Source organism: Neoarius graeffei, chromosome 3, assembly GCF_027579695.1.
Source record: "Neoarius graeffei isolate fNeoGra1 chromosome 3, fNeoGra1.pri, whole genome shotgun sequence".
Lineage (NCBI taxonomy): Eukaryota > Metazoa > Chordata > Actinopteri > Siluriformes > Ariidae > Neoarius > Neoarius graeffei.
In genome coordinates, this window is record NC_083571.1 from 77,988,262 (window position 1) to 78,014,038 (window position 25,777).

General features: G+C 40.5%; 1 protein-coding gene and 1 long non-coding RNA gene across 7 annotated transcripts in view; one reads left to right on the plus strand and one right to left on the minus strand.

Annotated features, from left to right (window-relative positions):
• kita (KIT proto-oncogene, receptor tyrosine kinase a) overlaps positions 1-25,176 on the minus strand; it is a 51,470-nt gene extending 26,294 nt beyond the window's left edge. Inside the window, exons 1-9 of one of the 6 annotated variants that reach the window (XM_060917385.1) lie at positions 24,911-25,175; positions 11,080-11,151; positions 6,961-7,221; positions 5,893-6,177; positions 5,576-5,715; positions 4,875-5,043; positions 3,970-4,156; positions 3,742-3,857; positions 2,526-2,640 (exon numbers count right to left, since the gene is read on the minus strand). In XM_060917385.1, the coding sequence (XP_060773368.1) occupies positions 2,526-2,640; positions 3,742-3,857; positions 3,970-4,156; positions 4,875-5,043; positions 5,576-5,715; positions 5,893-6,177; positions 6,961-7,221; positions 11,080-11,151; positions 24,911-24,965 (1,400 nt within the window). In that variant the 5' untranslated portion in view covers positions 24,966-25,175. Of the gene's footprint in view, positions 1-2,525; positions 2,641-3,741; positions 3,858-3,969; positions 4,157-4,874; positions 5,044-5,575; positions 5,716-5,892; positions 6,193-6,960; positions 7,222-11,079; positions 11,152-15,825; positions 15,851-24,910 lie in introns of those variants that run through there. The other 5 variants (XM_060917384.1, XM_060917383.1, XM_060917386.1 and 2 more) reach the window with 5 other exon arrangements.
• On the plus strand, positions 11,381-18,607 carry LOC132883590 (uncharacterized). Its single transcript, XR_009654369.1, has 3 exons — positions 11,381-11,453; positions 12,147-12,865; positions 18,191-18,607. It is a non-coding gene; the product is annotated as an uncharacterized LOC132883590 (long non-coding RNA).
• Positions 25,177-25,777: the final 601 nt, after the last annotated feature.

Here is a 25,777-nt window from a genome sequence, read left to right on the forward strand (position 1 = left end):
AGCAAAAACAATTTTTTATTTTCATCTTTTACATTTTCAAAATGACAAAAAAGGAAAAGGGCCTGAAGCAAAAGTTTGGGCACCCTGCATGATTAGTACCTAGTAACACCCCCTTTGGCAAGTATCACAGCTTGTAAACACTTTTTGTAGACAGCTAATAATCTTTCAGTTCTTACCTGGGGGATTTTCACATATTTATCCTTGCAAAAGGCTGCCAGTTCTACAAGTTTCTTGGGCTGTCTTGCACGCGCTGCTCTTTTGAGATCTATCCACAGATTTTCAGTGATGTTTAGGTCAGGGGACTGTGAGGGCCAGGGCAAAACCTTCAGCTTGTGCCTCTTGAGGTATTCCATTGCAGATTTTGAGGTGTGTTTTGGATCATCGTCTTATTGTAGGACCCATCCTCTTTTTAACTTCAACTTTTTTACAGATGGTGTGATGTTTGCTTCCAGAATTTGCTGGTATTTATTCGAATCCATGCTTCCCTCGACCAATGAAATGTGCCCTGTGCCACTGGCCGCAACACAACCCCAAAGCATGATCGATCCACACCCATGCTTCAGAGTTGGAGAGGTGTTCTTTTCCTGGAATTTGACACCCTTTTTTCTTCAAACATACCTTTACACATTGTGGCCAAAAAGTTCTATTTTGAGTTCATCAGTCCACAGGACTTGTTTCCAAAATGCATCAGGCTTATTTAGATGTTCATTTGCAAACTTCAGATGCTGAATTTTGTGGCTAGGAGGCAGGAAAGGTTTTCTTCTGATGACTCTCCCATGAAGGTCATATTTGTTCAGGTGTCGCTGCATAGTAGAACAGTGCACCACTACGCCAGGGTCTGCTAAATCTTTCTGAAGGTCTTTTGCAGTCAAACAGGTTTTTTTATTTGCCTTTTTAGCAATTCAATGAGCAGTTCTTTCATAAAGTTTTCTTCATCTTCCAGACCTCACCTTGATCTCCACTGTTTCTGTTAACTGCCATTTCTTAATAACATTACAATCTGAGGAAACAGCTACCTGAAAATACTTTGCTACGTTCTTGTAGCCTTCTCCTGCTTTGTGAGCATCAATTATTTTATTATTCAGAATGCTAGGAAGTTGCTTAGAGGAGCCCATGGCTGTTGATTTTAGGGACAAGTTTGAGGAGTCAGAAAATTTATACAGCTTTGAAATCTGCATCATCTGACCTTTCCTAATGAAGAATTTGAACAAGCCACAGCTCAATTAGCTAATTAAGGTCTGGAACCTTGGTAAAAGTTACCGGAGAACTCAAATGTATTGGGGTGCCCAAACGTTTGCATGGTGTTCCTTTTCTTATTTCACTCTCCAATTATACAAAACAAAAATAATACAAAAATCTTGCAGAAAACGCTGAAAAGAAATATGTCGTCTTTACCTTTATGCCTTTTGGTGATCAGTTCATCTTCTGCTCACTTAACTATTCACAGTAACAGACATTTTAAGTAAGGGTGCCCAAACTTTTGCATGCCACTGTAAAACCGGTGACATTCTGTTCCGTCCCAGATTTTAGTAATTGCCTGAGCCCAGCAGTAATGGCGGACTACACAGTATGAAGAAAAGTGAATGAGTGGAGCAGACGTCTTATTTCTAAACTGGATATTGCTGCCATCTCTCCCTTACGTGGAAGAAGTGAATGAATGGAGAACTGAATGAACAACTGAAAGTCAGATTGTTTCAAAAACAATCAGTCTTTAAGAAGCAAGAACACAGATGGGTAAGCTCCGACTCTCATTTGGATAAAATGAAACAACACGTTGTTTACCTACATTTAGATTAATAAATGTAACTTGTATTGCGTGTTTAAGTTACCGGTATAAGATTATTTAATTTGCTTCAGAATGTGATTGTCTCAGTTCATCTGATTATTTAATTAGCCTTTTACATTTTATCAGTTAAAATGCATGCATGTACATGTATGTTGCATAAGTTATAACACCTATCCTGTTTTAACGAGAGTCAACCCACAATCAATTAAATCAAATCAGTCTTAGTTGGGCAAGTCAGTAATGGTATTTCTTACTTTCACCATAAATTTTTATTTATATGACTTTGGTCTATAGCTGTAAAAGGCCTCAGTCTTAAAACCGGTTCCTGCTGTGATATCATGCACTCAGGGTTGGCTGGCTCAGCAGGGCAGCTCGAATGCCAACTTTGAGGTCGATTTTAACTCTCAAAAATATATATTTTTTATTCCCATTTATGCAGCATACAAGAGTCAAGGATGGAGATACTATCCACTCAGAAATTTATTTAAAAATAAAGGCTCTGCGTATCTCCTTTAAAGATCACATCTTTAGATTTTCCCATGAACACCACTGCTACCTGTGGGATATTGCTTTAGTGAACCAATTACAGTACTACAATGCAACATTTGGCTTAAGTTTGATTTAGTACTTTACTTTTAGTGACACAGTAGTTCTTGCATTTGAACCTTGTGTTTTCACTGTAAAGGAGATTGCGATGCACCAAAGGCTGGAATAATTAGTAACCTCTGAGCATGCCTACCTGGCATGGGGTTGGTCACAGTAGTACCATGTGATCTGAGGTGGGGGATAACCTTCAGCAACACAACGCACTTGCCCATCAACCGGACCTTCGTGAGATACAATTGCTGGTTTACCTAGAGGTTAAAGCAAAGTCAATGGTTAATGCTTGGTGAGAGAAACACATTTATCTAATATTTTATTATTTTCAAACCTGCAGCCACAATACATTATAGTAAATTATAGTATAAATATAAATGAAAGATCTGAGAATGGAGCATACAACATGCAATCAGTAATGGGATCATAAACTTAAAAGAACAGTCCACCGTATTTCCATAATGAAATATGCTCTTACCTGAATTGAGACGAGCTGCTCCGTACCTATCCGAGCTTTGCGCGACCTCCCAGTTAGTCAGACGCAGTCCGACATGCTGTCACTCCTGTTAGCAATGTAGCTAGGCTCAGTATGGCCAACGGTATTTTTTGGGGCTGTAGTTAGATGCGACCAAACTCTTCCGCGTTTTTCCTGTTTACATAGGTTTATATGACCAGTGATATGAAACAAGTTCAGTTAAAAAAATTGAAACGTAGTGATTTTCTATGCTATGGAAAGTCCGCACTATAATGACAGGCGTACTAACACCTTCTGCGTGCTTCGGCAGCGCATTGATACGGAGCTCAGATATCAATGCGCTGTCGAAGCGCGCAGAAGGTGTTAGTACGCCTGTCATTATAGTGCGGACTTTCCATAGCATAGAAAATCGCTACGTTTCAATTTGTGTAACTGAACTTGTTTCATATCACTGGTCATATAAACCTATGTAAACAGGAAAAACGCGGAAGAGTTTGGTCACATCTAACTGCAGCCCCAAAAAATACCATTGGCCATACTGAGCCTAGCTACATTGCTAACAGGAGTGACAGCGCGTCTGACTGCATCTGACTAACTGGGAGGTCGCGCAAAGCTCGGATAGGTACGGAGCAGCTCGTCTCAATTCAGGTAAGAGCATATTTCATTATGGAAATACGGTGGACTGTTCCTTTAATAGTAAATGGTGCAGTGAAACAATCATGTTTGCACAGATTATACATACTTCTGTGTGCTCAGTGCTATTTGACACTATAGTAACAACAGAGTAATACACTGCTGTGAGTCACATGATTAACTGAAGCAGAACCAATGTGCCATTGGTTCCTCTCACATAACACAGCTGTATTTGTTTCATAAAACTTACTTAGGACATGAACTTCAAATGTCAGGTAGATACTAGCATCACCATTGGAGGCCAGAAAAGTGTAGACACCGCTCTCTGATACTTTTAAACGTACAAGCTTTAACTGATTGTGATAACTGTAAAGAAAAAAAAAATCTCCATCATGTGCAGAAAAAAAAACACCACCACCACCACCAGCACAAAGAAATGCTCATAAGTGAGAATGTGTACATGCACGTGTTGGCATACCTGTGTTCATGTGAGTGTGTGGTGATAACATGATCAGTTGTGTTAGTGAGATTTTTTCGATTGTAGCTCCAGGAGAAGACACGTGGTTTAGGGTAGGCTTCCATATCCACATGCAGAGACAGACTTTCTCCTTCTCGCACTCTCCATGTTCTGTTAGCTACATGGGTCAAGTTAATAAATCCTTTGCCTAAAACAGACACACAGTGAATATGTATAAGTGGAAAGACAGTCAAATATAGAAAAAATAAATATGGAAAGCGGAGTTCTTTTCCATATAAACCAACACTGTAAAAAAATTCAAGTTGGTTAAATTCTGAAAGGAAGGTTTACCTGCTGCCTTAAAAATGTGACTAAACTCAACTTGAACTTCAAATTATAACTTACAAGCATGAGTTTCATGAACACAGACAAAACTCACAAGTAGTCAAGACAATGGATTACTTTGTCTTGATATTTTTTTCCCTTAATTTTTGAAAACTTGAGTTCAATATCCAAAACTTGTCATGAAAATTGGAGTTAAAGAGAAGAAATAAGTTCACAGAATTAACAAGGCTACCAGCTTTTACAGTGGAGTCTGAAATAAAGATTTACTTAGTTTCATCTGATGAACTTTTAAAAAGCAGCTTGAGGTTAAAAAAAATGACAAAGAATATTTTGTTTTCATTTTATAGTAAATTATGAAAGCTACAAATTGGAAAGTCACAGACTTGAGGCTAGCATATTCATAAACTGCACTACTTCTGTGAAATCCAGTAGTTTCTTAGGGTCGAATGGGAAAACCTACGAATACACATGCTTGGGAGGAAGAAAATGATGAGTCTTAATGAAAATGAAGCAGGATGAATTTGAAGTACACGCACCTGACTGCAAGCTAAACTATCAAATTGAATGACAGGTGGACTTACTGTAGACATTCACCCAGACTGTCTCAGCACTAGTCCCTTTGTAGTTCTTTGCCTCACAGCGGTAGCTTCCTGAATCCCGTGTTGTCACTGCTTCTATTCTGAGGGTGGCTGTGCGTTTGTGCAGGACTGGCTCGGTCAAAAGTTGGGAGCTTTGCTGCACAGATGCGTCCTGGAGAAATACAGTGGGAACATATTCCCCCAAGTCAGTGAAAAAGACTCAGTAAAGAAGTGACCAATGATAACAGTAAGTCACATGATGCTATATTTGCATGTAGGAATCTTTTCAATTTGATTTTCTGAGTCACTACTGCTCAAGTAGCTCTTGAAATCAAATTAAAACATGATAACAATGTAGGTTACTCATTTCAGGCTCTGTTTGTGGCCTTTGAGATATATGGCTGTATCAGTGTGCCACTGTATTACATATTGAAACATATTAAGTTGCAACAGCTTGCATCATACAAATATTTACACCCCAGTATTTTTCAAATACTTACATGGTGAAATGTTGAAAATATTTTCATGTGCTCATTTAAGCGCTACAGAGCACAAGCAACCAAAGGGCCAATACAAACTGGTACTGCACTCTCATTTTGTGGCATGTTGTAATTCTACAGTTATGCTGTTATGCAAAGTGTACATGGGTCTTTACACAAAACTTTGGCGTGTGTGTGCACAGAATATGGTACAGGTGTTCTTACCACACCAACTGGTGGGAACCAGTTCACCTTGATGTCACTGTTGACATTGGAAGTGGAGCAGTTGAGCGTGAGCTGCTGGCCCTGGGTTAGGAACACTCTGTCACGCTCCTGAAGTGAAATATGAGGTGGTGCATCTGGAACTGACAGCCAAACAAAGTTAATTGAACAAATATTCAAAATAGATTCCAATAACAGGATCAATATAAATAGTATAATAAGCATAGCATTATAGCATAAGTACAAGTGCATTGTGATTATAAGAGAGATGAGAGAAAAGTGTAACTCTCTCTCTCTCTCTTTCTGTCTGTGTCTCTCACCCAGTCGCACACTAAGCTTATATTCCCTAGATCGGGCCATCTTCTCTCCCAGAATTCCCACGCAGACATAGCATCCTTTGAAGGTGGGCTGGACATTCACCATGGAAATGCCTGTCTCAGTGCTAGCGCTGTACCTCATCCCAGTGGGCAGTGGACGTCCATCACATGTCTCCAGATGCAGGTCGACCATTCTGGGGTCGGTGGCTAGGCAGGGGATAGAAGTAGTTTCACCTGCCCCGGCCATGATGTCTGAGATGATGGACCTCCTGAAGGCATTGTCAGGATCTGCTAAGAGGAAAGCTAAATCAAGAACCAATGAAACACAACCAAGGGTCTTAGATTAAGACTTGACATTGCAGTATGAGAGAGAGAGAGAGAGAGAGAGAGAGAGAGGGCACTAGATCGAGAGAGGCAGATTGAATGGTAGAGACAAACAGTGTGAGGAGGGAAACAAAATATGGCAGATAATAAAAGAGCAGGCACCCGTATACATAGTAGTTTCTATAAGGTGACCCATAGTATTTAAAATGAAGAGTTATAAATGGGGCGGCACGGTGGTGTAGTGGTTAGTGCTGTCGCCTCACAGCAAGAAGGTCCTGGGTTCGAGCCCCGGGGCCGGCGAGGGCCTTTCTGTGCGGAGTTTGCATGTTCTCCCCGTGTCCACGTGGGTTTCCTCCGGGTGCTCCGGTTTCCCCCACAGTCCAAAGACATGCAGGTTAGGTTAACTGGTGACTCTAAATTGACTGTAGGTGTGAGTGTGAATGGTTGTCTGTGTCTATGTGTCAGCCCTGTGATGACCTGGCGACTTGTCCAGGGTGTACCCCGCCTTTCACCCATAGTCAGCTGGGATAGGCTCCAGCTTGCCTGCGACCCTGTAGAAGGATAAAGCGGCTAGAGATAATGAGATAATGAGATGAGTTATAAATGATACACATCTGTCCATACACTCATGCATTAGCATCACAGCTATAGCTAAAGAACACTACTATCTACCATTTAGCTATTCAGAGATACAGCATTTCTCTGCTTTTCTCCCAAACACACACAAATACTATGAGCTTCACCTACCAGTAACATACACATAAATGGAGCGCTTCTCATCTGAGGACTCCTCCAAGCAAATGTATTTGCCCTGATGGTGTGACTTCGCAGTGGTCACATTGATGGTTGACAGGCTGTGGTTCCTCTGCTCTTCCCTTAATATCCGGTTTGGACGATCCTCCCGTAGCCAACGCACTGGTGCATCACCATGGCAATAAAGGATGAGTCTGCCATTCAGCTGCACTGCAAGCTGGGATCCGTCTGGTTTAATTATGGGCCGGGTACTGCCTAATTCAAAAAAAGACAATTAGGTTCACTGGTCAAAAATGTTGCCCTATAGTCAGTGTGTTACAGTGCAGAACAAAACTGCCCGGCCAAAAAAAAAAAAAAAAAAGTTGTCATTTGGATTTAAATAAGCAAATACACAAGAGCCTTTGATTGGATAATTACTGCAGTAATTATTGTGTTTCAGCTGGCAACAATTCTTTTAATCCTAACTAATTCAGTGAGTAGTTTCTCATTTCTTAAAGAGACATCCCGTGCCCATGGAAAAGATGTTACTGTGTTTCAGAAGGGTCAACTTATTGGCCTGCATCAAGCAAAGAAAACAACTAAGAAGATTGCTGAAATGACTGGAATTGAGTGAAGAACTGCCCAACACATTATTAAAACCTGGAAGGATTGTGGTGAACCATCAACATTGTGGAAAAAAAATGTGGTTAGAAAAGATCCTGACTGACCATGATCAGAGATCACTTATGTCTGGTGAAGTCAAATCTCATCTCATCATCTCATTATCTCTAGCCGCTTTATCCTTCTACAGGGTCGCAGGCAAGCTGGAGCCTATCCCAGCTGACTACGGGCGAAAGGCGGGGTACACCCTGGACAAGTCGCCAGGTCATCACAGGGCTGACACATAGACACAGACAACCATTCACACTCACATTCATACCTACGGTCAATTTAGAGTCACCAGTTAACCTAACCTGCATGTCTTTGGACTGTGGGGGAAACTGGAGCACCCGGAGGAAACCCACGCGGACACGGGGAGAACATGCAAACTCCGCACAGAAAGGCCCTCGCCGGCCCCGGGGCTCGAACCCAGGACCTTCTTGCTGTGAGGCGACAGCGCTAACCACTACACCACCGTGCCGCCTTGAAGTCAAATCGTAAAAAAAAAAACAATCGACAGTAGAACTCATGGCTATGTTTAATAGTGAAATTAAGAACATTTCCACACAATGTGATGAGAACTCACAGGATTGGGACTAAACAGCTCTGTGGCCATAAGAAAACCACTTGTTAGTGAGACTAATCAGGAGAAAAGGTTTCAGTTTGCTAGGAAGCGTAACGATTGGACTCTGGAGCAATGGAAAAAGGTCATATGGTTTGATAAATACAAATTTACCCTGTTCCTTAGTGATGATGGGTGTGTCAGGGTAAGAAGGGAAGTGCATGAAGAGATGTATCCATCTTGCATAGTAGCCACTGTACAAGCCTCTGGAGGCAGTGTTATGATCTGTGGTTGCTTCAGTTGGTCAGGTTGAAGCTCAACAATGTTATGGGGCAATAAAATGAAGTCAGCCTGAATGTACTGAATGACCAGGTTATCACATCAGTGGATTTTTTTTCCTCTGATAGTACGGAATTAACCACTACAGAGTTCTGACCTTAACCCCATTGTGAATCTTTGGGATGTGCTGGAGAAGACTTTACTGAATGGTTTGACTCTTCCATCATCAATACAAGATCTCGGCAAACATTAATGTAGCTTTGGATGGAAATAAATGTTGTGACATTGCATAAGTTCATCAAAACAATGCCACTGTGAAAGCATGCTGTAATCAAAGCTAAAGGTGGGCCAGCCAAATATTAGAGTGCACAGCTTTTTTCTTGGCAGGGCAGTGTAAAATGTTTTTTAAAAATGGGCCAATTTTTGTGTTACACGTTAGTAATGACTAAATTGAAAGAAAGTGTGGTAAAAAACAAACAAAACAAAACAACACTACACATATAGCAACTTAACCATTAATAACTGAATAACTAGTTTGGTGAATTTACCTGAAAAAGACAACTAGAATCTGTGCTTATTTACAGCATACCAAATGCCTAAAGGTTTCAGAAAATAACATTGTAGTGTTTACAACCCCAATTCCAAAAAAGTTGGGACAAAGTACAAATTGTAAATAAAAACGGAATGCAATGATGTGGAAGTTTCAAAATTCCATATTTTATTCAGAATAGAACATAGATGACATATCACATGTTTAAACTGAGAAAATGTATCATTTAAAGAGAAAAATTAGGTGATTTTAAATTTCATGACAACAACACATCTCAAAAAAGTTGGGACAAGGCCATGTTTACCACTGTGAGACATCCCCTTTTCTCTTTACAACAGTCTGTAAACGTCTGGGGACTGAGGAGACAAGTTGCTCAAGTTTAGGGATAGGAATGTTAACCCATTCTTGTCTAATGTAGGATTCTAGTTGCTCAACTGTCTTAGGTCTTTTTTGTCCTAGCTTCCGTTTTATGATGCGCCAAATGTTTTCTATGGGTGAAAGATCTGGACTGCAGGCTGGCCAGTTCAGTACCCGGACCCTTCTTCTACGCAGCCATGATGCTGTAATTGATGCAGTATGTGGTTTGGCATTGTCATGTTGGAAAATGCAAGGTCTTCCCTGAAAGAGACGTCGTCTGGATGGGAGCATATGTTGCTCTAGAACCTGGATATACCTTTCAGCATTGATGGTGTCTTTCCAGATGTGTAAGCTGCCCATGCCACACGCACTAATGCAACCCCATACCATCAGAGATGCAGGCTTCTGAACTGAGCGCTGATGACAACTTGGGTCGTCCTTCTCCTCTTTAGTCCGAATGACACGGCGTCCCTGATTTCCATAAAGAACTTCAAATTTTGATTCGTCTGACCACAGAACAGTTTTCCACTTTGCCACAGTCCATTTTAAATGAGCCTTGGCCCAGAGAAGACGTCTGCGCTTCTGGACCATGTTTAGATACGGCTTCTTCTTTGAACTATAGAGTTTTAGCTGGCAACGGTGGATGGCACAGTGAATTGTGTTCACAGATAATGTTCTCTGGAAATATTCCTGAGCCCATTTTGTGATTTCCAATACAGAAGCATGCCTGTATGTGATGCAGTGCCGTCTAAGGGCCCGAAGATCACGGGCACCCAGTATGGTTTTCTGACCTTGACCCTTACGCACAGAGATTCCCCCAGATTCTTTGAATCTTTTGATGATATTATGCACTGTAGATGATGATATGGTCAAACTCTTTGCAATTTTACACTGTCAAACTCCTTTCTCATATTGCTCCACTATTTGTCAGCGCAGAATTAGGGAGATTGGTGATCCTCTTCCCATCTTTACTTCTGAGAGCCGCTGCCACTCCAAGATGCTCTTTTTATACCCAGTCATGTTAATGACTTATTGCCAATTGACCTAATGAGTTGCAATTTGGTCCTCCAGCTGTTCCTTTTTTGTACCTTTAACTTTTCCAGCCTCTTATTGCCCCTGTCCCAACTTTTTTGAGATCTGTTGCTGTCATGAAATTTCAAATGAGCCAATATTTGGCATGAAATTTCAAAATGTCTCACTTTTGACATTTGATATGTTGTCTGTGTTCTATTGTGAATACGATATCAGTTTTTGAGATTTGTAAATTATTGCATTCCGTTTTTATTCACAATTTGTACTTTGTCCCAACTTTTTTGGAATCGGGGCTGTATAATGCCATGCTGCAATTCATTACAGTCATTCTCACCTGAGCCAAGTGGGGGAGCAAACATGATTACATGCCAACTTGGTTTCTTTTCTCCAAGAATTTGCCCAGTAATTTCTAAACTTCATCAATCACACTTTTATTTCTGACATCATCAATACAGTGTGTATGTGTGATTTCGAAGCACCTCTTGCATGTTATAACAAATTACCTTGTCATGACAGGCACCAGTTGAAGTAGCTTACAAACATGTCTGTCAATGTATGAATAGAAAAATTCCATGTCTAGCTCTGCCTTCACAGTTCCGAACAACTGTTACTAATCAACAAAATGTAGCCTTACTAGCTTTATATTTCATATCTGATGTCATCACAGCATTCATAATAAACACTTTTATTTTACCTTTCACTGTTGGTTTATGCAAGTCACGCAACTTGTCCTCTGAATCCTCCTGGCATATGACTGACAAACAAGCTGAATCATCATAACATGGATACAAATGTTTGAAAAGGATTAACACAGAATGCTGGTGTGGTATACTATAACCTTTTTTGTTTTAATAATACGATACACAAGTAAACAGTAACCATGCGTACAGAGCAAACAGTGACACTCAGTTACACTTCAAACTTTTTGACACAGAGTGTGGAAACCAGTTAAACAGGTCTTATTTACTTTCAGATTGTATTGGTTGTGTACTTAATGTGGTTTCTGGCAGCTAGTGTGAGGTGTTCATTGCAGAAAACTACCAGCCAACAGAAATTAACCATCATACAGTAAGTAAAGTATCCTCATCCTTGTCATGAATTTGTGACAAGATTTATAAGCTGTCAAAGGAGTTCTGTCATTTGCCTCTATATCCAGGACTTTTAGTGTTTTAAATGATTCTCAAGTACACCATTACTAATGTGTGAGCATGTCTCCTTAAAATATACAGTATATATATATATATATATATATATATATATATATATATATATATATATATATATATATATATATATACACACATACAAGTGTTGTCCTGGGAAATATACCACTCATATTTTTCATATGAACTTCATCCGGGACACTGAGTAACATGTTTTTTATTTTTCAATTCGTCAGGATATCGATGAATTGTTCTGATAAATTTTGGTACTTTTTTGTTTGTGAATGTGTCTATATAATAAAAAGAAATTCACACTTTGGCTTGAAGATATGAAATTTATCTTCCGGTGTTGAAAAACTCGTATTTTTCATTCAAAATACATGTCAGCACTGCGCTGTCACTTGCACACCAGAAAAAAAAAAAGAAAAAAAATTTCAATACCATAACAGGGGTTTCATTAAGGGCTGGTTACTTTTCAAAATTCTTCAGCCAACAATACTAATAGATTTCCTATTTTCCAAGACCTTTTATTTCCTACAGTTATCAGTGGTTATTTTTGCATTCTTTTACACTTTTTACCATGTTTGTGTACTCGCAGTGACTTTATGGCCTTGACCTTCAATTACATCAGCTGCACTGTATGAAAGCTTGACGGCGATTGGCTGCTCGTCGTGGCAACATTGGGGCGCCAGAAAGCTTGCTTCTGATTCTACAGTTCAAAATGAAGTTTTGCTGACGAGGAGCACGCACGCGGGAGGCAGCACCGGCTTTTGGCAGACAGAGGACAGAAAATAAAGTGACTTACTTGGCTGGGGTTTAAATATATTCTTCAGAGGACAAAGAATCGGTTTATTAGTGATTACCGGAACGAACTGATGTGTTATGAGTAACCTGCAGCGATGCAGCTGTGTGCCATACTGACCTAGCTGCGCTAACGCTACACAGAGCAATGAGGACAAACACCCACTTTGTGCCAGATAAACAGATTATAGTAACCACACAGTGTAGTTTTCACTCAACAGTGCACTTTAATAGTTTAAAACGCACTTACGAATATTGTTTACTACAAGCAGCAGTAGCAGGAACCTGTGGCAAGGGCAGTCATGAAAGAAATAGCTCTGTTTATTAACTTATTTATTGGTTTGTCTTGCCACTCTAAATTACATATAGAATGTGAAACTTTTACTATTTTGCCTAATTATGGATTGAATTTCACCTTGGCTCCAGAAGTACCAAAGAAAAGGCGACAGGACCAGCCAACCTTGTCCAGATTCTTTCCAGGTTTGGCAAGAAAGGTGTCCAGACGAGGAGAGATTGGTAAACAAATAACTATTCTTTAAGAGTAATAACCTTAAACATGATGATCTTGAACATGATGAATTTCTAGTTGGTCTTCCAATGCAAAATGCTAACTTCGGTGAAGTTGTTGAGTCTTTCCATAACCATCTCACACCGTGACGGTCTGTGTGTGACAGTGAATTAAAAACTAGGGCCAATGCCCTCATTTGAAATGACGTCAGTGGTAGCACACATGCACAGGACATTTGGATAAGATTAAATAAGATATTATCTTATCTAATAGGCCTAGGTTAATTTAAAAATGAACAACCGTGAAGACGCATTTCATTTCATTTTTTCCAGTGTAAGTTCGGAGACAGACTGTCAGGAGACAGCGACAGTGCCGGATGATGTTGTTCAATACAGTACTGTTGGCAGTGTTGCGAGGTTAAGGTGAATTAAAAATGAGGATACTTAAAGCTCAGAACTGGATTCCAAATCTGCTGGTGGTGGGAATGGACCTCGATTTGTGTCTCTTTGTTAAGTGCTTTTTTGTGAGCCAGTAGTTATTTTTTATTTTTATTTATTTTTTATTTTTAGACTAGTCATTCAGTAGTCATGGTGAATAGATAACAGCTGCAGTAGCTGCTATATGTATTCTGTTCTCTGAACAGAGCCTGCCCCCTCTGAACAGCCTTCCCTGCTTTAATTACACTACTTCTAGTTTTCAGGTTTGATCTGGAACATATGTATATAGACTCTATGCTTTAGTGATATGGCATTATATTTATTATTAATAAATATAAAAAATTAAGCCTTTTTCTATCTGCAGGTTAGTTTAATACTAATAAATTATTTATTTCAACAACACAGGTTTAGTTAATAATTCATGTTTTATTGGCTGACATTCCAACTGCATGTACAGTGGTGCTTGAAAGTTTGTGAACCCTTTAGAATTTTCTATATTTCTGCATAAATATGACCTAAAACATCATCAGATTTTCACACAAGTCCTAAAAGTAGATGAAGAGAACCCAGTTAAACAAATGAGACAAAAATATTATACTTGGTCATTTATTTATTGAGGAAAATGATCCAATATTACATATCTGTGAGTGGCAAAAGTATGTGAACCTTTGCTTTCAATATCTGGTGTGACCCCCTTGTACAGCAATAATTGCAACTACACATTTCTGGTAACTGTTGATCAGTCCTGCACACCGGCTTGGAGGAATTTTAGCCCATTCCTCCGTACAGAACAGCTTCAACTCTGGGATGTTGGTGGGTTTCCTCACATGAACTGCTCGCTTCAGGTCCTTCCGCAACATTTCCATTGGATTAAGGTCAGGACTTTGACTTGGCCATTCCAGAACATTACCTTTATTCTTCTTTAACCATTTTTGGTAGAATGACTTGTGTGCTTAAGGTCGTTGTCTTGCTGCATGACCCACCTTCTCTTGAGATTCAGTTCATGGACAGGTGTCCTGACAGTTTCCTTTAGAATTTGCTGGTATAATTCAGAATTCATTGTTCCATCAATGATGGCAAGCCGTCCTGGCCCAGATGCAGCAAAACAGGCCCAAACCATGATACTACCACCACCATGTTTCACAGATGGGATAAGGTTCTTATGCTGGAATGCAGTGTTTTGCTGTCTCCAAACATAACACTCCTCATTTAAACCAAAAAGTTCTAGTTTGGTCTCATCCATCCACAAAACATTTTTCCAATAGCCTTCTGGCTTGTCCATGTAATCTTTAGCAAACCAGATGAGCAGCAATGTTCTTTTTGGAGAGCACTGGATTTCTCCTTGCAACCCTGCCATGCACACCATTGTTGTTCAGTGTTTTCCTGATGGTGGACTCATGAACATTAACATTAGCCAATGTGAGAGAGGCCTTCAGTTGCTTAGAAGTTACCGTGCGGTCCTTTGTGACCTTGCCAACTATTACACGCCTTGCTCTTGGAGTGATCTTTGTTGGTCAACCACTCCTGGGGAGGGTAACAATGGTCTTGAATTTCCTCCATTTGTACACAATCTGTCTGATTGTGGATTGGTGGAGTCCAAACTCTTTAGAGATGGTTTTGTAACCTTTTCCAGCCTGATGAGCATCAGCAACGCTTTTTCTGAGGTCCTCAGAAATCTCTTTTGTTCGTGCCATGATACACTTCCCCTAACATGTGTTGTGAAGATCAGACTTTGATAGATCTCTGTTCTTTAAATAAAACAAGGATGCCCACTCACACCTGATTGTCATCCCATTGATTGAAAACACCTGACTCGAATTTCACCTTCAAATTAACTGCTAATCCTAGAGGTTCACATACTTTTGCCACTCACAGATATGTAATATTGGATCATTTTTCTCAATAAATAAATGACCAAGTATAATATTTTTATCTCATTTGTTTAACTGGGTTCTCTTTATCTACTTTTAGGACTTGTGTGAAAATCTGATGATGTTTTAGGTCATATTTATGCAGAAATATAGAAAATTCTAAAGGGTTCACAAACTTTCAAGCGCCACTGTATAATCTATTAATTACACTAGCATGTTATTATTTTGGATTATGCTATGCCATACATTCAGTTTCATGCACAAACTGATAAACACCCATAAAATAACAATAAAAATTGTCATTTTCAGCAGTGAAAATGGGGCCTAGAATGCACCAGATTGCACCAGAGAGCATCTAAAAATTGATACCCCCTCCCACACTTTCCCCCGCTGCACTGGGCCTGGGTATCACATACATTGCTCCACCCCTACTTCCTTCTTTCCACCCTCTACTTCGTTTCTTAGTGAAAACCCTGCATAAATTGAACAATGCAGAGTACGTTCCGCACCTAAATATCTCCTATTCCCCTCTGAAAATGAGTAATAACTATAGAAATGGGAAACTATTGTAATATATAGGGCTAGACTATCCTGGTACTCAACCCAGAAGTGAAAATAAAGGGTTTTGCTGTGTGCACTAACTGCCATTCGCAACCATACATAAAACCATGTTCTAGGCGTTGGTCGCTAGATGGCGCTGTTGTGTGATTTGACCTCAGTTCTGTTCCTGGCATCCTGGAATTGGAAAATGAAGAGGCGTGCTATTAAGTGTTTTCATTTTAAATCTAATTTTGCCATTTAAATTTTGCCCCTTGCATATTTGACATGGTAAAAAACAGCAAATTTAATAATGTTGAATTGTGCCTAAATCAGCCCTATATGCTACCAGAATGCACCATTTGAAGTCTCTAATTTCAGAATTTTCCAGGGGACCATGCCCCTGGACCCCCTAGCAGCTGGCCCTCTGGGCTGGGCCACCCCTTACGGGCTGGGCTCCGCATCAGTAGCACCGGTCTGATATATTTTCTGGGGAAAGTCCTGGCTAGCATGATATTGAATGACTTGAAGACGAGTTCAGTATCATGTTAGCTGAATGGAATATATCTTATATACCACAAAAAACAGCCAGCCAATATTATTATTATTATTATCTCATCTCATTATCTCTAGCCGCTTTATCCTTCTACAGGGTCGCAGGCAAGCTGGAGCCTATCCCAGCTGACTACGGGCGAAAGGCGGGGTACACCCTGGACAAGTCGCCAGGTCATCACAGGGCTGACACATAGACACAGACAACCATTCACACTCACATTCACACCTACGGTCAATTTAGAGTCACCAGTTAACCTAACCTGCATGTCTTTGGACTGTGGGGGAAACCGGAGCACCCGGAGGAAACCCACGCGGACACGGGGAGAACATGCAAACTCCACACAGAAAGGCCCTCGCCGGACCCGGGGTTCGAACCCAGGACCTTCTTGCTGTGAGGCGACAGCGCTAACCACTACACCACCGTGCCGCCCCATTATTATTATTATTATTATTATAGACACATTCCTTTTGGGTGTTCAGTGCGTCTTTCTCTTTCAAAATTCTCTCAAAATCTTCCATGTTTAACGAAGCAAATCTGGCAACCATGTTTGTTTACAAATTATCAGTCACTCGCTAGCACAGAAGTTTTATGTCTCCAGCATATGACATCATGTTGTCTTGACAACCATGCAATATCGTAAACCATATTCAACGCTTATTCTCCATTGGGTAGAGTGATGTAATACATGTAGGATAAGCGATATGCTAAAAATATTGCATACTATCAAACCAAATGAATGAAACCCACTAGAAGGGAATAGAATACATGTCTTTATTCCATCGAAAAAGTGTCCTGAATGTATAATAATTTCTGATATTTCACACCAATGACATTACTCCCAGTGTTTTCCCACTGACTAGACACGTGTTGTTAAAATGTTGAACTGGTTCAAAATTATACTTCTTTTGATTAACTTGCGTATTGTTTTGTGGATGTGTCCATATAAAGAACAATACACGATGGTGCAAAGATGAAATTTATCTTCTCATGTTGAAAAATATTTCATTCATTCACTACATTCACTCGTGAAATATACATTCACCACTCGAAGATAAACTTCATATCTTCACACCACTGTGCAATATTTTCTCTATATAGAGTCACAAATCACACTCTTTTGTGGAAATACTTATTGTCATTTGGTTGGTTTATTTGAGATGTGGCCGCCGCTTTTGTTGTTCTGAATTACTGGCTGCTAAGGCCTTGTTAGCACGGACCTGGTTATTAGCTGTGGATTAGAGGTTGACTTTCTTCCCCCACACGAATTACAGCTGAGCATGTTATTTATTAAGAAATTAATATTATCATTAAACCAGGATGCATGTGTGAAATAAGGACTCTCATTATGAGCATTATTTTGATTCAAACCATGTTCTATTTTGGCAACTAGATGTTTTAAATGCTGGATGGCTAATGCTAACGATTTCACCACTCTTATTATCAACAATTGTATCAAAACAGGCACTTATACCAAGTTTATACTTTATTATTTTCTAATTATAATTATGGAACTCTTTTTTTGATGATTATGATAATCTGAAAATGCTACATTCCTAATTTCTAAAATAAAAAGTAGGTTTATCTCTTTATTTATTCTTTGAATTGACAGAAAATGTGCTTTTTCATTATATGTATGATTATCTGGATATGAAATGACCTATATCGAGATATGAGATTTTAGTCATATTGCATAGCCCTGCAGCTTTGCAGAGGTATGCATATATGTGCGTGCATGTGTATGTGTGTGAAGGGGTTGTGTGTGTCATGGGAATGAGAGTCAACACTAAATATGTCACCAGATATATGAGGAGTGTGTATGCTTTGGGATTATCTTCTGCCAGCATGTTTACTTTGGTTTAAAGGTTCCTGGTTTACAGCAAATGGCTCTTTTGTGAGATTTGACTGGTTCCTGTTGGGTGGTTTTCTTTTCAGTGGATACACAGCTGAGTGATGGCTTTTATTAAACAACAGAGAGTAAAAGACCCATGAAGACAGCAAAACCATCAAAACTATAGGACCTGGACAACTAACCATGCCACTGACGAATCTCAGGCTGCTATAGGAAGATCTTTAGAGGTCAAATGTCCTGGGAGCTGAGGTTGATACCAAACATGCATTGAGGAAACAAAAAAGAGTTTTCATGGTAAAATATTATTATGCAGTTTATTGTTGCTGAAAACAGCTGAAAATATTCTGGCTATAAAATTCATTCTTGTTTTTGGCAGCTTGGGTTCCTTTCCGCTGTCACCTCTGACTTGCTTAACCAATAAACACCCATATTTCTATGATGCTGCTATGTGACATTTTTAATCATCAAATGTGCTGTACAAATAAAATTGAATTAATATATCTTCCTATACACATGCTTCTTCGGATGTCTTTTTTCCTGTACTTACAGAGACCACAGATCTAATTGGTGCTGTTTCATATGTGTAAATACATACATACATGCATACATACACTACATGACCAGAAGTGAGGAGGTCTGGGGTGCAGCTGCAGTTGAGGTCAGGGCTCTGTGCAGGACACTAGAGTTCTTCTACTCCAAACTTGATACGCCATGTCTTCATGGAGCTCGCTTTGTGCCCAGGGACATTGTCATACAGGCCTCTTAGTTCCAGTGAAAGGGAAATTGTAATGATACAGCATACAAAGACATTCTGGCCAATTATGTGCTCCCAACTTTGTGGCAACAGTTTGGAGAAGAACCACATAAGGGTGCAATGGTCAGGTGGTTCACATACTTTTAGCCATATAGTATGTATAAAGGACTTTGTGCAACACTGTAATGTGGCTAATTCATCTTAAATTAGCATACTATTTCAGAATAGATGCTTGAACCATCAGAGCAGTGCACGGTGCACCAAGAAAGAGAAAAACAGAAGGCAACAAGCCCAAAAAGGAGATGCTGCCTTGACTGACTTTTGACAGTGAAACTGAACCAGAAACTGATCTGGTGCCATACTAGTCTTTTTAGTATAAATACGCAGGTGATTATTGAAAATCACCTGTGCTTATTGGTAAGAAATTCGAACTATTTTTCGATAATCACCTTGAGCGACTCGACAAAATGGCGGCCAATCATTTTGTCACTGTAAGTGAGGAAGAATGACAAATTGTGAAAGAAAATGCTTTTCCTAAAAGCTCTAACAATGCTACAAAGTTTGGTCTAAAACTATTCAAAGGTAAGGTGGAATTGTGTTTTATTTTATCTATTTCAAAACAAAGTATTTTTTGTGAGTCGGCATAGATAAGTGACAAGTCTGTGCTGCACCATTATTACATTTGCACACCGCTTTTGAAGTTTAAAATAAATATTTTTAATGTGATTTAAAAAAAAATCACCCATGTAATTATACTAAAACAATTATCCACTTCAGGCTCAGTTTATATTGGTGAATTCATCTTGGTTATTATTCACCGATATTCACTTCGCCATAGACGAATTAATTGTTAAACAATTTTCCCTACTTAATTTTTGTGGTAAAAAAAAAAAATCAAGATATGCTGTTGCTTTGGAGGAAAAATGGGTTGACATGATCAAAAGTACTTCATCATTTGACAGATTGATGATTGATGGGCTGAGTGCAGTTGTGTGGATTCTCATCTCATTATCTCTAGCCGCTTTATCCTTCTACAGGGTCGCAGGCAAGCTGGAGCCTATCCCAGCTGATTACGGGCGAAAGGCAGGGTACACCCTGGACAAGTCGCCAGGTCATCACAGGGCTGACACATAGACACAGACAACCATTCACACTCACATTCACACCTAAAGTCAATTTAGAGTCACCAGTTAACCTAAACTGCATGTCTTTGGACTGTGGGGGAAACCGGAGCACCCGGAGGAAACCCACACGGACACGGGGAGAACATGCAAACTCCGCACAGAAAGGCCCTCGCCGGCCACCGGGCTCAAACCCGGACCTTCTTGCTATGAGGCGACAGCGCTAACCACTACACCGCCGTGCCGCCCGGATTCTGCAATATCAGTATGGCAAAATAAAAAAAATAAATAAAAAACTGTATTGCAATGAAAATACACTATGTGGCCAAAGGTATGTGGTCACCTGACCATCATAACCATGCACCCATTTGCATCCAGTCTTCTGGGAAGGCTTTGCACTAGATTTTGCAGTGTGGCTATGGGGATTTGTGATCATTCAACTGCAAGAGCATTAGTGAGCCCAGGTACTGATGTCGTGTGAGGGGGTCTGTGGTGCAGTCGGTGTTCCAGTTCATCCCAAAGGTGTTCAGTGGGGTTAAGGTCAGGGATCTGTGCAGGACACTTGAATTCTTCCACTCCAACCTTGATACACCATGTCTTTATGGAGCTCGCTTTGTGCACATAAGAGTTGTAATGATGAAACAGGTTTGGCATCTTAGTTCCAGTGAAGAGAACTTGTGGGGTAAAGCTACACCATACAAAGACATTGTGGCAAGTTTGGAGAAGAACCACATATGGGATTGATGGTCAGGTGTCCAGAAACTTTTGCCCATATAGTGTGTGTTTTAATCTCGTTGGATTTCGATGCGAATAAAGTAGGAAATAAAGATGCGAACATTCGTTACATTCTATCCGAATGTGCAAGTGGGAGACCATGTCTACAGCCTTTTTTATTTTTTTTTAAATCCAGCTGATAGGCGACATTTCTATTTATTGATTTTTATGCACTGCCTGGTGTAAGACCTATATGCCACCTACATCATACCTGCCAGTATGCAAGCATTACTTTGTGACTGGAAGGAAAAGAAAACACCCAAAATCAAGCCAAAGTGAAAAAGCGCGCGCTGTGCGCGTCGTCCCGTGCGCGCTCCCGCTGCGCTGACTTTCCGTGCGGCAGCGAGCGCGCGCATCCAAAAGCAGCAAAACAGACAGAAGTCTCATCTCATCTCATTATCTCTAGCCGCTTTATCCTTCTACAGGGTCGCAGGCAAGCTGGAGCCTATCCCAGCTGACTACGGGCGAAAGGCGGGGTACACCCTGGACAAGTCGCCAGGTCATCACAGGGCTGACACATAGACACAGACAACCATTCACACTCACATTCACACCTACGGTCAATTTAGAGTCACCAGTTAACCGAACCTGCATGCCTTTGGACTGTGGGGGAAACCGGAGCACCCGGAGGAAACCCACGCAGACACGGGGAGAACATGCAAACTCCACACAGAAAGGCCCTCGCCGGCCCCGGGGCTCGAACCCAGGACCTTCTTGCTGTGAGGCGACAGTGCTAACCACTACACCACCGTGCCGCCCACAGACAGAAGTATACCAACTATTTAGTGCACGCACAACTATGTGGTATGGAATGCAGCTTTTCAATAAGACGCATGCAAAGCAGACAGCAACTCAAACTTGAAACATAGGCTATATTTTATTTAACAGTTTATCACGCAGCGCTCTATTCAATTAAACTCTATGGCCATCATGTGACCTCGATTACCAAACCACAGTGGGCCAGTTAGGCTGTGAAATAGTTTAAAGCTGTGTGTGTGTGTGTGTGTGTGTGTGTGTGTGTGTGTGTGTGTGTGTGTGTGTGTGTGTGAGAGAGAGGCCTGGAAGCAGTCTGCGATCTGGCACGCCTTCTGATATCCTGTCACATCACTTAATCTCGTCGTTTGATTGACAAGGTGGTACAGTCATAACTAATATTTCGTGTGTGCATTGTTCTGCAGTAAAACAACACACGGCTTTCTTTGAACTACCTCCAACTATTAAAATGTGATCATCCCTTTTATCTTGATAAAGATCATTATAATGCAACCTGCGGCTTATCTGGCTGCGTTCTATAAAATAAAAATGATAGATAGATACACTGGGCGGCACGGTGGTGTAGTGGTTAGCGCTGTTGCCTCACAGTAAGAAGGTCCTGGGTTCGAGCCCCGTGGCCGACGAGGGCCTTTCTGTGCGGAGTTTGCATGTTCTCCCCGTGTCCGCGTGGGTTTCCTCCGGGTGCTCTGGTTTCTCCCACAGTCCAAAGACATGCAGGTTAGGCTAACTGGTGACTCTAAATTGACCGTAGGTGTGAATGTGAGTGTGAATGGTTGTCTATGTGTCAGCCCTGTGATGACCTGGCGACTTGTCCAGGGTGTACCCCGCCTTTCGCCCGTAGTCAGCTGGGATAGGCTCCAGCTTGCCTGCGACCCTGCAGGACAGGATAAAGCGGCTAGAGATGATGAGATGAGATAGATACACTACCGTTCAAAAGTGTTTTCCATGAAAAGTCACACTTTTATTTACCACCATAAGTTGTAAAATGAATAGAAAATATAGTCAAGACATTTTTCTGGCCATTTTGAGCATTTAATCGACCCCACAAATGTGATGCTCCAGAAACTCAATCTGCTCAAAGGAAGGTCAGTTTTATAGCTTCTCTAAAGAGCTAAACTGTTTTCAGCTGTGCTAACATGATTGTACAAGGGTTTTCTAATCATCCATTAGCCTTCTGAGGCAATGAGCAAACACATTGTACCATTAGAACACTGGAGTGATAGCTGCTGGAAATGGGCCTCTATACACCTATGTAGATATTGCACCAAAAACCAGACATTTGCACCTAGAATAGTCATTTACCACATTAGCAATGTATAGAGTGCATTTCTGATTAGTTTAAAGTGATCTTCATTGAAAAGAACAGTGCTTTTCTTTCAAAAATAAGGAAATTTCAAAGTGACCCCAAACTTTTGAATGATAGATAGATAGATAGATAGATAGATAGATAGATAGATAGATAGATAGATAGATAGATAGATATTTTAAAAAATCTAGAAACTGTAGCTACTAGACTGTACCATACATTGTCAGGATGTGGTGGTACCCTCAAGTGTAAACCTTTTATACCTTTGTTTAAAAAAATGTGCATATAGGTAGTATAGATTTAAAGCTTTACTCTAAAAGTATGTATTTTGAATCTCTTAAAGGTGCATCTTATCCACATTTCCAGTACAACAGACAAGGGCAAGAATGGATTCTCAGACAACGGGCCCCAGGCACTGATGCACAAAAGGCCCCCATATTGAATGGCATCAAGTCCTACAGAGAACTGATGTGATAAACACTCACTGTGAGGGTGTAATGATGGTTTCTTTCTTGTGGCATCTTGAAAGTTAATGTGTAGGCATTTCTTCATTTCCTCTATAAGGCTCTGGCTTTGGGGCCTCCTGATTCCTTGAGCCCCTGTGCCTGTGCCTGGTAGACCCGTTCAGTAATCCATCCTTGAATAGCCTATTAAAGTAGCCTACCCTTTGTTTCTGAGGGTACAATGACTTTGGCAGGGCTTCCAACCATTTGATAGGTAACCCACTTAAAACACTGTTCTTTAAGCTATAGGGTCATCTTGGGTATGAGAACAGAGGTCAGAATAAAGGGGCATCAAAAACTGAACATCAAGGTAACAGTCCCACTGAGTTAAGAATAAACAATGAGGTTGTTCACCTGACAGCACTGCTTCGCTTACTGTCACCAAATGCTTTATAATCGACATGCATAATGCACCTATATAACCTATTAAGACTCTACCTATTCAGGTACCTATTGATGATGACCCGAACAACTGTATGTATATATATGGACTTGTTTACTTCCGCTGGGATGCACAGAGCGGACATGAGCGGGCGCCATGAATTATTTACTGCAAGCCGCGCGAGCAGCACTGCGTTATTACCCCGCGGCTAAACACGCCAATATCCGGTTTCTCCAACCTCCTCCAGTAACTACTCAACACCGAAGGCCCAAGACACATAGAGAAGAGAGAAAGAGAGAGAGAGAGAGAGAGAGAGAGAATGAATATAAAGTTAACCAAACAGAACATTTTATTACAACACTTTAATGCAACAAGTGTTTGAACAGCCAAAACCACAGTGCTGCATGATTCTATGACGCAAATACCTCATTAAAGCAACACTACAGGTGTTAATTCCACGTTGTTTGTTGGTGTGTGTGTGTGTTAAAGTTTCATCTGAACTATAGCTTTAATGACCCGTGCGCTTGTTCATCATCACTTTGGCGCACAGAGAGAGACAGAGCTCAGGTGCAAGAGCTCGTTACGGTGCAGTAACGGAAATACTCGAAGTTTTAGACAAATAATACTCATTTCTACTCCCCTTAAGTCATGAAAAGTAATGTTTTGTTTTGGTTTTATATCTTGTGCGCACATGTTATTGTCTTCTGGAAACAAGTTATTATTTTGTGCGCACACAATAATTATCTTGTGTGCATAAGATAACAACTTGCTCCCACAAAATAATAACACACACACACACACACACACACACACACACACACATAATATCATCTTTCGGTACTTTATGGACTCAGTACCTTTCCACATCAGAGGATCACATTATTTGTCATCACACTCATTAAAAACACATTTAGTAGAATAAGCGTTTGGAGCTGATTCTGTTACCAAATCACGTTTACACACTCTTAATCTCCAGCCAGATCACACACCCTCAACAAATACACAGTTTACGCATCTTCAGCATTTTTACACACACACACTGATAATAATAATAATAATAAGAAGAAGAAGAAGAAGAAGAAGAGGAAGAAGAAGGTGTGAAGGTGCAACATGTTCATACTTGTGAACTTTTTTTTTTCTTTTCTGGAAAGCAGCAGAAAGTACAACTGATTAAAAAGCAGCAGCTTACCTGGTCTGAAGAGAAACTGTAACAAGACAGGAAGCAGAACCCAGTGGTATTCCATAGTTATTATAATTCCATCTATATTTCTCTGTCTGATGTGTGTGTCTGCATGTACTGTATGTATATGTGTGCTTGCACGTGTGCGTCCGCTCGGTATCCTGGGCACTCACTAATGCCACTCTAGTGTAGTGTAGTGGAGTGGAGTGGAGCGTCGGTTCTGAAGCGAGGCGTGTTGCGCTCTTAAAGGAGCCGCGCTGTTTTCTGCCCAACAAAGCCGCGCGGAACGTTATGAGTCTGAGGAAAGTAGGCGGGGCTCCTGCGTCGACGATAAAAGCGCCTATACCTGAGTTCTGACACGCACAAATAACATGGTGTCACAGTAGCCTTGAGCGTCTGCCTTTTATTCTGCTGGGAAGTGCTGCAGCCCAGTAATGACTACTCACAGAGCCAAAATTCTTGGATTTAATTCAAGCCTAACAATAGTGGAATTATAGAAAGTGTGTTGTTTAAAATAGTTTTTATATGCTGCTGTTGTTAGTTTTCATAGACTACACGTCGAGTTTTATAGTCTGTGGAAGACACAATTAAAAGGGGCAAACAAAAAAAGTGATCAATATACACTTGTCGCACCATTCAACTCTCGAGACTGTTGTGTGTGAAAACTCCAGGAGATCAGCAGTTTCTGAAATACTTAAACCAGTACATCTGGCACCAACACCCATGCCACAGTGAAAGTCACAGAGAGCACAATTTTTCCCATTCTGATGTTTGAAGTGAACATTAACTGAAGCTGTTAATTTGCAAAAATGAACTGCATCTTTATCAGCACAATGCATTTATGCATTGTGCTGCTGTCAAGGGATTGACTGCATA